The 12,451-nt window shown below is 40.2% G+C and overlaps 2 protein-coding genes across 2 annotated transcripts; one reads left to right on the top strand and one right to left on the bottom strand.

The window, feature by feature from the left end:
* Nucleotides 1-6,221: 6,221 nt before the first annotated feature.
* On the top strand, nucleotides 6,222-7,184 carry LOC308565123 (olfactory receptor 51I2-like; the record flags this gene model as incomplete). The annotated part of the gene is made up of 1 exon (XM_081153933.1): nucleotides 6,222-7,184. The coding sequence occupies one exon, from the start codon at nucleotides 6,222-6,224 to the stop codon at nucleotides 7,182-7,184; it is 963 nt and encodes a 320-aa protein (XP_081010059.1).
* Nucleotides 7,185-10,962: 3,778 nt separating this feature from the next.
* On the bottom strand, nucleotides 10,963-11,983 carry LOC308565181 (olfactory receptor 51E1; the record flags this gene model as incomplete). Its single annotated transcript, XM_081153992.1, has 1 exon — nucleotides 10,963-11,983. The coding sequence occupies exon 1, from the start codon at nucleotides 11,914-11,916 to the stop codon at nucleotides 10,963-10,965; it is 954 nt and encodes a 317-aa protein (XP_081010118.1). The 5' UTR covers nucleotides 11,917-11,983.
* Between the last annotated feature and the right edge of the window lie 468 nt (nucleotides 11,984-12,451).

The raw sequence follows: 12,451 nt of genomic DNA, 5'->3' as shown, positions 1-12,451 counted from the left end.
CTCACAGAGGTGGTACCAGGCAGCTGCTATGCTGCTGTGAGAGACCTCTGGGTCTCAGGCAATTGCTCACTACAGTGAGCGTATCTTTCCCAGTGAAAAAGCGTCTCCAGGGACTGAAAACCATAAAAACATTGCCCTGTTCCCAGTCGTGTTTATGTTGGCCTGGTCAGTGAAGGGCACCAGTTTAGGTAGCCAATTCCCCTTGAGAGCCAGAGTCTGAGGCTGCCTCATAGTAGAACAGTCCATCCCCCAGTAATTTTATTTAGGCCCCATCTTTGAACAGCACATCCTTTATCCCAAACTGGATTGACAAGAAATAAGGACAGAATATAAATGTTTATTTCTAGTGAGAGAGATTTCCCCATCCTCTTTCATGATAAGAAGGCAAGATTTACTCTCAGCATATGTTTATGACCAGAGATTACCATCATCACATATTTGAGATTCTTTCCAACAATCATCACCACCAATTCTCCAGCTGGTGCCAAAAGTCATGCCCAATAGTCACTTCCTTGATGTCATTCAATGTTAACATTCAAAAATTATTTTAATGTTCCAAATCCTATAAAATGTGAATATAAAAATAAACATTAGTGGGTATGTGTCAGATACCATCCAAAAGACAAGCGATAGCAAGTGTTGATGAAGATGTGGAGAAAAGGGAACCCTGTGCACTGTTGTAAGAATGTAATCAGACACTTTGGAAAACAGTATGGAGGGTCCTCAAAAAATTAAAAGTACCTGCCCTAGCTGGATTTGCTCCATGGTTAGAGCATCGGCCTGCAGACTGAAGGGTCCCAGATTTGATTCCTGCCAAGGGCATGTAACTCGGTAGCAGGCTCGATTCTTTGCCCTGGTCAGGGGGCGTGCAGTAGGCAACCAGTCAATGTGTCTCTCTCACATTGATGTTTCTCTCTCTCTCTCCCCCTTCCACTCTCTTTGAAAATCAATAAAAACATATTTTTTTAAAAAAATTAAAAATACTTTATGATCAAGAAATCCCAGTTTTGTCTGGGTATATGTCAAAGGAAATGAAATCACTGTCTCAAAGAGATGTCTATACTCCCATATTCAGTGCAGCATTATTCACAATAGCCCAGATATGGGAACCCCTTAAGTGCCGGTCAATGAACGGATGGATAAAGAAAATGTGATATATGTGTTACCCATATATATTCAACCTGTTTTAAAAAAGGAAATCCTGCCATTGAGACAAGATGAATGAACTTGGAAGGCATTGTGCTAGGTGAAATATACCTGACAGAGAAAGATAAATACTTCATGGTATCATTTGCACATGGAATCAAGAAGAAAAAAAGAAAATTCACAGAAACAGAGATTAGAATGGTGATTTCCAGAGGCTGGGAAGGTAGGGAAATAGGGAAAGACTGATAAAACATATAAACTTTCGGTTAAGAGATGAATAAGTCCTGACGGTCTAATGTATAATAAGGTGATGATAGTTAATAATATAATATTATACAATTAAAATTTGCTGAGAGTAGAACTTAAATGTTCTCAGAAAAAAAAAATATGTGCGGTGACGGATGTGTTATTAACTCAATGGTGGGAATCCTTTCACAATGTATACGTATATCAAATCATCACATTGTACACTTTAAGTATATTACAACTGTACTTATTAATTAGACCTCAATACATATATAAATTAACTCAAAATTGATCACTGACCTAAATAAAAATTTTTAATGTGAGTATAAATCTAAAATTTTTAGTAAAACACGAGAGACGATCTTCAGGATCTAAGACAAAACTTTCTTAACCTTAATACCAAAAGCATGATTTATTCAAGAAAAAAATCATAAATTGGGCTTCATTAAAATTAAAAACTGCTGCTGTGTCAAAGATTCAATTAAAAAGATGAAAAGACAACCTACAGAGTGGGAGAATATAAATGTAAATTATATATCCAACAAAGGTCTGGTATCTAGAATATATAAAGAACTCTAAAAATTCAGCTAGGAAAAATAGAAATCTAATGAGAAATAGACAAAAGACGTGAAGAGACATTTCATGAAAAAATATATTTATATGACAATTAAATACATGAAAGGATGTTCAAAATTATTAGCCAATAGGAAATAAAAATTAGAAGCACAGAGGGATATCACTATACATCTATCAGAATGGCTAAATATTTTTTAAAAGGTAAAATCATCAAATGCTGGGAAGGATGTGGAGGAACTGCATCACACACACATTGCTGGTTGAAATATAAAATGGTACAGCCAGCCACTCTGGAAAACATTTGGGCAGTTTCTAAAAATACTAAACATGCAACTAACATATTACTGACCATTTCTACTCCTGGGTATTTATTCTAGAAAAACGAAGAGTTATGTTCACCAAAACTTTTACATACATGTTTATAGTAGCTTTATTCATAATAGCCAAAAACCTATAACAAACAGATGTTCCTCATTAGGTAAATGGTTAAAACAAACTGTGGTATAGTCATGACCTGTAATATTATTCAGAATTATAAAGGAATGAACTATTAATACATGAAATAAGCTTGGTAAATCTCCAGAGAAATATGCTGAATGAAAAACAAAAACAAGACCCAAAAGATTACATTCTGTATGATTTTATTTATATAACATTCTTGAATTGACAAAATTATAGAGATATAGAACACATTAGAGATTGCCAGACATTATACAGGGGGTGTGGAGGGAGGGGGTTGGGAGAGGCCATAACAGGACAACCTGAGAGAGCCTTGTGGTGATGGACGTGTTCTGTATCTTGTCTGCAGCAATGTCAGGATTTTTATTTTTGATATTGTATATTCTTTTGCAAGATGTTACCATTTGGGGACTTGGGTGACAGGTACACAGGATCAAAATAAAAAGCTTTTATATATAAACTAAATCTTAAAACATCGTAGGTTCCATGAGATAGCATTAGAATTTTTTTTTTCTGTAAGTGGTGAGCAGCCAACAAAGAAGTGGTTGAAAGGATGGAGAGGGAATTGACATGAAGTGCCTTAGAGTGGTCTCCCTGGCAGGGTGTGGGTGTAGGAGTGGAAGTGGGTACAACGGCAGGTAGGTCGGGCACACTTGATAGCCTCCATTTTCTGTATGAAGTTAGGAGCAATATCAAATTACCCACTGAGGGTAGAGATGACAGGTTGGATAGAGAGTTTGAGAAGAATGATGACAATTTAAAAACTGAAAGGAAAGAATGGTGAAGTGATGCTAACGTCTCAGCTCAGGTGAATCACCATGAATTCATTTTGACAGAAGATTTCAGTCGTGTGATTATTCCCTAAGTTTACTTATCACCTCAGGAAGAAAAAGGTAGACAGCCTGGACCCTGTTCAGCTGGGAGAGTGCAACCAAAATCAAAGAGGAGAGAAGTCAAATGGGTCCATAGAAAGCAGCTCTGCGTCAATGACCTTAGTCCAAATTGATTTATGAAACATCTGAGTCCAAAGGTATTTGGGGATGGAGTTCTCCATAGACAGTGAGAAAGAACAGAGACAGACCTTGTACGTGGTGAGAAACAGAGCAAGAGTTAGAACTCATGTCACACTGCCTCTATAGTTCATTTTCTTCTCACTGTCCAGGTTCCCTCCTTTTGTACCTGTTGGATTCATCAGGTCAGTCCTAGGCTAGAAGTGTGGGCACAATCTTTGCCAGCCCCAGACTGGAACTACAAGCCCAGAGTCCTGGTGCCTGTCCCAGAATAAGAGCTGAATTTGTAGAATAGGGTCTGTGGGCCTTTCAGAAGCCTGCTCCCTCTCTATCTCCTCTAGGGAACCTTCCATGACCTCCTCAGGTTGAGTTAGGCCAACAATTCTAGGCTCCCAACACATCAATCTATATCCCTACCCTCTGCAAAGACAGGGAGCTCCTGTAGGACTCATCTTGGAGGCTCACTAAGAATGTTGTCCTGGCATGATTTTAAATGCAGATGGGCCATTGAAGCTGATAATCTCTGATAAAGAAAGTTAAACTTGGTGGGATATCATAGAGTCTCTGATTCGGTCTCTCTTTCCCCCTTAGTTTTTAGTTACTCTAAACACTTCACCTGATCCCAAAGGAGCCCCAACTTTTTTATTCCCCAGGAACCTAAGCGGAGTGACTCCTCTGTGGCCCAAGCCTTGCCTTCCCTAGAGATGCTAAGGCATCTCTGTGTGCTGGGATAAAACTCAATTCCTCTGCCAAAAGATATCCTGGGCTCCTGCAGCATGTGGAGTGGCAGAGCAGCCTGGGACAACAGCAGGGTGAGTAACCTGGGGCCCCAATACACCCACTTCTCTGCTTCCCAGATGGGTGACTGCCAGCACCTCAGCCTCAGATGGAGATATCAGTGGGAAGGGTCTGGAAATAATACAGAGAATGAGAAATAATCAGTCTTGGACAATGAAAGAGACAGTAGTCTCATCCCTTGCTTGAAGAGGAGGACCTGAAGAGGCTGACTATCTGAGATTCAAAGATTTACAGCTCAGGGATGAACTGGAATCCCAGACCACATTTCTAGGGAGAGCTGTCCCCTACAGTCTCTCAAGAGAGTGGATGAAAGGATGTGTCAAGCCCTCTTCCCATCTGACGTTCTCATCAGTTTTTTTAAAAACTTTATTTTTATTGTTGACACTATTACAGATATCTCCATTTCCACCCACTTTGCCCACCTCCACCCAGCCCCCACCCCCCATCCCTTTGGCCATCACCACACTGTGTCTGTGTCCATGGGTTATGCATATATGTTCCTTGGCTACTCCCTTCACTTTCTTTCATCCAGTCCTCCTCTCCCTCTCCCCTCTTACAGCTGTCAGTCTGTTCCATGCATCCATGTCACTGGTTTTATTTTGTTCATCAGTTTATTTTGTTCATTAGATTCCACATCATTTTTATACTCTAAAATCAAACAACTTAATTTGGTTCATGGTTTCTTTAATTTCTTTATTTGGAAAAGATTTGTACAGAAATTTTCTTTCCTGAATAATTCCTCATCTCCAAGAGTATTTTTACATGTCCGTAACTTGTTTTGTTCCTTTGTATTTGTACAAAATACATTGACTTAAATTCTATATTGGCCCTTCTCTGTTTGTTGCTCATCTTTGAATGGGGTGAGTTCCACCAGTTCTCCATATTCGCTCAAAATAGTATCTGAGAGAGAAGGAATGGAGGATGACAGGACTGACACTATCAGCAACTCTATTTCCTTTTAAAAATTTCTACCAGAATATGCACAATCTTCTGCTCTAGAGGCACCTCCCACCTAAAAGGGAAAAAAAAGGTAATTCTTACCTTCAGAGCAAGCCCATTACATTGGCTAAATATGGCATAACTGTGCAGCCCAGTGTTCAGACTAAAACCTGTTTTAGCTCACAGACCTATTTTTGGTGGAGTTTTTTAAATCTCTGCTAAAAAATGTTTGGGTGACTGTTTCTCTTCTGTTCTTTTATTGACCTACCTTTAAAGTGTTCTTGTTTGTTCATTTACTTATTTGTATTGGGACTTAATGGCAAATCTTAGAAAAACAATGATAACAAACCCATACTGTCAACCCTTTAGGCTTCTACGTTATGTTAGTAATTTTTTTCCAGGAGGCCACTCTTTCTTGTTCAAAATAGGGTGGTTTTGATTAGGCTCTTTAGGATCATCGCACATATTTTTTTTAATTATTCCTTTTTTCAATACTCAAAGAGATCAGTTTCACACTATGAAATACTTTTATTGTCAATAGACAAAATATAATTATTCCCTAATTTGCCATTAGATGCAATACTTTTACATTAAAGTTATTGAGATAACAATGGCTAATAACAGTAGATAAATTCCAGATGTACATGACGTTAGTATATAACATGACGTCAGTATATTCATTAAGTGCTCACCACCTGAAGTCCTTCCATTATCACATATCTGACCAATTTTACCCCTTCACCCTCCCACAGCGCACTTCCCCTCAGGTAACCATCGTTCTGTTATCTTTATCTATCAGTTTATTTGTTTGTTGTTTGTTCATTTGTTGCTTTATGATTTGTATCTCACATATGAGGAGGGGAAAGACAAGAATCATGTGATTGCAGTATATTTTAAAACCTTTATATTTTATATTTACTATTGTGTCTGAACCCAGTCACCTAATATCAGAGCTGGTGTGTTTTCCCAGTATTTTTGTCACATATTTATATTTTCCTGCCCAGATTGAGGTCACATCTTTCTGAAGACCTCTTGTGTCCTCCAAGGATGCTCCCTTCCCGGTCCTATGTCAACATCTCCTTCTTCCAGCCAGCTTCTTTCCTGATGATTGGCATCCCAGGACTGGAGGCCGCTCATGGCTGGATCTCCATTCCCTTCTCCTGCATGTACACTGCGGCCCTCACCGGAAACTGCCTCATCCTCCTGGCTGTGAGGAGAACTCCCCGCCTGCACCAGCCCATGTACTACTTCCTGTCCATGCTGGCCCTCACCGACGTGGGCCTCACCCTGTCCACCATGCCCACCACCCTGGCTGTGCTCTGGTTTGACCACCGTCTCATTGCCTTCAATGCCTGCCTGGTCCAGATGTTCTTCCTCCACTCCTTCTCTGTGGTGGAGTCCTCGGTGCTCCTGGCCATGTCATTTGACCGCTTCGTGGCCATCTCCGCCCCCCTGCGCTATGCAGCTGTCCTCACAAATAATGTCATCGTCAGGATTGGACTGGCTGTTGTGGCCCGTGCTGTGCTCTCTCTCTTCCCAGTGCCCTTCCTGCTTAAACGTTTGAACTTCTGCCCTAACAAGATCCTCTTGTCCCACTCATTCTGCTTCCATCCTGATGTAATGAGAAGAGCCTGTGCTGATATCACCGTAAACATCCTCTATGGGCTCTATGTGGTCGTGTCCACTGGGGGCATAGACTCTGCGCTCATCATCCTGTCCTACACGCTCATCCTGCACACCGTCCTGGGGCTGGCCTCTCCCCGGGAGCGCATCCGGGCCCTCAACACCTGTGTCTCACACATCCTGGCCGTCTTTGTCTTCTTCATCCCAGTCATTACCATGTCCATGATCCATCGTTTTGGAAGGCACCTGCACCCCATTGTGCATGCCCTGGTTGCCTATGTGTACCTGGTGGTGCCCCCAGTGCTCAACCCCATCATCTACAGTGTGAAATCCAAGCCCATCAGGGAGGCCATGCTCAGAGTGCTGAGGGGGAAGGGCCAAGGCTGATGAAACTATGAAATATAACAGGGTCTGGGTACCATAAGAGAGACTTGCTATAGCCTCACAGAAACCTGTTACCCTCTGCAAGCTCTGAAAATACCTAGTCTATGCTAATACAGTGGGAAGACCACCAGGCTTATTCCTGTTACATATTCACCATTTGCTTTGTACTGGAAGCAGTGCTGAGGATTAAAGGCTGAGAAATATACAAAACATGATCTTTTCCAGAAACTCACAATTTTGTGCCAGGATAAAGGCATGTATATATACAACTAGAATATAGACTTGTAAGTACCATAATAAAGTTCTTTGAAATAGATTACTAGAGACTGCAAATTGAAAGATTGGACAAACCTTTACAAGGAAGAGAATGCTTTTTATTTCATCTTAACCAAAAAAAAGTAGGGTGTGTTTTTTCTAGGCAACATGGGAATTGAGGAAAAAAAAGAAAAATCTAGATAAAAAAAGCAACATAGAAAAAGGGCTACATATTTTGAAGAAATAAATGTGTTTGTGGAAAGATGAGCATTTCTGCACTTTTTTACATCTCCACCACTTATTATGTCTTTGCAGCATGGAGTTTAAAAAGGGAGTGGTAGGGGATGACGTCAGAAAGGTAGTTTGTATCTAATACATACAAATAATTTATTAAATATTTTTACTATAAGTTAGGAGTGTGAATTGCAAATTACAAGTGTGTTGGATGTATGAGCAAGACTAGTACTTAAAACACTATTAGTTTTTATCTGGTCTCAGTGTCTTCCCAGACACTATTTACTCTGCCTGCAACATTCTCATTGCCCCACTTGTCTATATCACATTTCTAGCTACCCTTCTCATTTGTCAAATATAAGCCTAAGTTCTCAGAAAATCCTGTCTAATTAATTCCCTTTTCCATTTAATCCACTGGAACTTGCTTGTCTCCTGCACATAAGTAATAGTCTGCCACTCAACTATACTGTAACTCTGAGGGTGCCAAATAGACTTGGTGTCTAGTGGTGTTTGTAGAACAATAGCAGCTCCATAGTGCTTTTGAATGTAGAAATAAATTTGAATGGGGAAAGGGGCAATGGATTAATTCATTTAAGAGATAATCTGAAGATTTTGCCTCCAGACAGCCTCTGGTCTTTCAGAAGAAAAAAAAAAAAGACTACATATAAATAATCCCAAAAGTTTGTGAGAAGGTTTCCTGGTGAACTTGGATAGGTGACCTGGAGATATGAGAGGCTAAACACAAGAGATTGACTGAATTAAGCCCTTTCCCTTAGTGAAGGTTTCCTACATTTTCACCTTAGGGGCTCTCCCCTACCGTTTTCCAAAATTTGATGTCCTTCACACCTCAGTGGAATATTCTGGCTTCATGAAGAATTCTTATAGCAAAAAAAAAAATTACTATGCTAAGATTTGTCATTTTATTTCTGTTTGAGTGTGCCTTCTTACAAAGTGAAGCTATAAGGGCACATGTGTCTTCCTTTTACTTACCCCATCACCACTCCTCTGAAAGTGTGAGGTTCAATATCACAAGGTCTGAGTATATAGTGTCTGCACTGGGTAAGTAGGAGCATGCGTTGTAGTGGTTAAGAACACAACTTTAGAGTCGGGAAAACAAATCTTAAATTCCATCAGACCTGTCCCTTGTACTTACCAGATATCAAACTTGGAGCATTTCATCCTTTATGTGTTAACAAATTATTTTTTGTTTTGTTCTTAGTGATCTCTATGTGCCAGGTACTCTGCTAGGTAATGAGAATGCAATGGTACCAAAACCAACTTGATTCTTATGTAAGGAACACAAATTCATTAAATATCTCTGATTTCTTCGATCACCAGATGAAGATCTCTCTTCTTGTAAGGGCTCATGTGATTAGATCAAGCCCACCTAGATATGAACTACCTATCTTAAGGTCAATGGTACCATATAACATAACACAATCATGGGAGTGAGATTTCACCATATTCAAAGGTTATGGAAATGCAAACAGGATATTTTTGTGGGGCATTTTAGATTTCTGACTACTATAGTGACTAAATAAATGGATTAATTGATGGATGTTTCTAGGATAGCAAACAATAAAAGTAACCTGTTCTAAAGTGTCAGGAATGGTTTTTCTCAAGAAGTGAAAATTAAGGTAATGTCTGATTATTGAGGATAAATTAACTAGAAAAATGGAAGAGCAGGTGTTTAGGAGAAGGTATTTTAGGCAAAGAAAATCATGTCTCCAAAGAGCTTGTAGAAGGAGAAATATGGCGTGGTAAAGGAATGGAATAAAGAGCAGGGTGACTGGAAGTCAAAGAGCAAAGAATCCATGGCATAAGATAAACCTGAAAACATAAATGAGGACCAATCAGAAATAGTGGGAAATGATGGGTGCTTTAAGCAGGGATGAGGGTGGTTTTGATATGATCACATTTATTTCAGAAGGATTATTTTTTATTGTGTGGTGGAGAACATATTAAATTAAAGCTATAATACACGCAAAGTTATCAGTTAGAAAGCTATTGAAATAGTCAGAGGGAGTGGAGCTACAGATAGAAAGAAACAGATGGGGCTTCCGGCCACAATGGCGGCATAGGTAAATGAGGCACTTGGAACCTCCCACAGTCACATCAAAACTACAACTAAATTACGGAAAAATCATTATTCAGAAACACCTAAAACCTAGCTGAACAGAAGTCCTATAACTAAAGATATAAAGAAGTTACATCAAGTCTGGTAAGAGGGGCAGGAAAGCAGAATGGAATGGTCTCACACCCACATATGGTGGTTAAAAATCAGGAGGGATATCTTGGCTGGAGAGCCGCCTCCTGAGAAGCCAGGGATCCCAGCCCCACACCAGAACCCCCACCAACAACATTAATGGGAAATTCCTAATTAAAATTCTGGATGAGTGAGAAAGGAAATTAAATACCTTCCCTTGAAAATGCAAGACTATGGAAATGTCTAACTCACTATCCCACTGGTCTCTCAAACAATTCCTCCCCAGGACAGAGGACTGGGCATCAAAAGACAATTTTTTCTGTGGCCTCATGTAATTCATTAATCCCCAATGAACATCAATTTCCCCATTAGTACAATGAGGGTGCTTACTATATTCCTGCTTAAACTGAATAAGGAAAATTGTTCATGGGCTGTGAAAACTCTCAGAACAGAGTGTGTCATCTTTCATTAATGCAGGTAACAGTAGTCTTTGCATGGTTCTACTCCCAATCTTCCTCTTAAGGGCTGGTAACCAGAAGAAAATATATTATTTATTCTCTGTGGAGATCATTTTGAAGAAGAAAACTCAGGTATATCTCCTTTTCTGAGATCCAATATGATTGGGGATTCTGAGGAGAAAAATCATAGTTTTAAGCCAAATTACATATTGTATTCTTGTATTCTTGTGTTTATTTCCTTTTATCATGTTTAAGCCTTTGGTAAATATGCTTTAGATGGATCCCTCTTATTTCAGAATGCTGTGGACTATCAGTGCAAACAGTTTAGAGATTTGGACTGAATGGTTAAAAGGGAAATAATAATCCTCCAACTACAACGACCTCAGGATTTTAATAATTATTCATAGAAAAGTACTAAAGGGAAAAATAATATTAAAAAAATGACTATTGGGCATGTATGGTTCTGGCTGCCGTTATCTGCATGGAGATGCTCCAACCAGTTTTATCTTTGAAGAATCAGTTGTGCTTTTATTAAGGAAAATGTTTTTCCCCTAATGCTGTCTCCCAAAATGTTGATATTAAAATCTGAGTTGAAGGACTTCAAATGAAAAAGTTTGACCACTGACACCTAGGGATCTAAAGTGTTGGTTGTCACGTGGAAAAGATGAAGGATGCGCTGCCGAATCTCCTTTGTCTTTACTCCATAGACAATAGGGTTGAGAACAGGAGGGACAAGGAGGTAGGTGTTGGCCATGATGATGGGAAGGAGGGAGTCATGCTGCTTGCCAAAGCGGTGCACCATGGACAATCCAATGAACGGTACATAGAATATGAAAACAGCACACACATGAGAGACACAGGTGCCAAATGCCTTTGTCTGGGCTTCACGTGTCAACCCCAACACAGTCTTGAGGATAAGCAGATATGACAAGGAGATGAGAAGTGAGTCCAGGCCAATGGCAGAGATGATGACGATGAGGCCATAGATGACATTGACATGGATGTCAGCACAGGCGAGCTTCATGACATCTTGGTGTAGGCAGTAGGAATGGGAAAGGATATTGGAGCCGCAGAAAGGTAGCCATTTGATGAAGACAGGCAGGGGTGCCATAAGTGCAGCACCTCGTACCACAGCAGCCATGCCAATCTTGGTAACGCGAGGTAATGTTAGCACAGTGGCATGGCGTAGTGGGTGGCAGATTGCCACATAGCGGTCAAAGGCCATGGCCAGCAATACTGTGGACTCCATGCCAGATAAGGAGTGGATGGCAAACATCTGTAGCAGACAAGCATCAAACTGGATGGTGGTAGAATTGAACCAGAAGATGGCCATCATTTTGGGCATGGATGAAGTGGAAATGAGGATGTCCAGGCCAGAAAGCATGCAAAGAAAAATGTACATGGGTTCGTGTAGGCTGTGCTCTGTCCACACAATGTAGATGATTGTCAAGTTACCTAGCACAGCAATAAGGTAAAGGAAGCACAATGGGAAGGCCAACCAAAACTGAGCTTCTTCCAAGCCAGGGAGGCCTATGAGAATGAAATATGTGACGCTGGATTCATTGCCATTAGGGCCCACCATAGTGAAGAAGCTGAGCTGCAATCAATGCCTGGCAGGAAGAGGCTAGAATGCAAAGATAAGCAATTGTCAGATCCTCCTGAATCACAATACTGCACCTCTTTCCCTCCGCACTGATGCCCTGTTCAGTTAACCTTTCTAAGCCTGAGTTTCTCATCTTTAAAATGAGGATAATAGTCACTGCCTAGTAGAGGTCAATGTGAGGATCAAATGAGATGATGAGTGTGAAGCACATAACACAATGTCGGGCACAGAGTAAATGTGCAAAACATCATATCTGCTGTTGTTAACTGTTTTTCCTTTAGTGTTTCCTTTTTTCTGTTATGGTGACTGAAACAGTCACACAAACTAGGTACTCCGATTCTGACGGCCTTGACTCTCTTGTAGCCTTTTTCATTAGCGCAACCCCAATTATCTTCTAACCGAAAGAAGTCAGGTCACTACCTCTTGTTTTAAAATTTTTCTTTGAAAGCTTGAAATTAATTCTAGAATAAAGACTAAACTGTGGTAAAGGTCCGTCTTTCAGCATCTGGCCCTA

This window comes from Miniopterus schreibersii (assembly GCF_964146895.1).
Source record: "Miniopterus schreibersii genome assembly, chromosome: 12".
NCBI lineage: Eukaryota > Metazoa > Chordata > Mammalia > Chiroptera > Miniopteridae > Miniopterus > Miniopterus schreibersii.
This window is presented reverse-complemented; position numbering and strand designations above follow the sequence as displayed.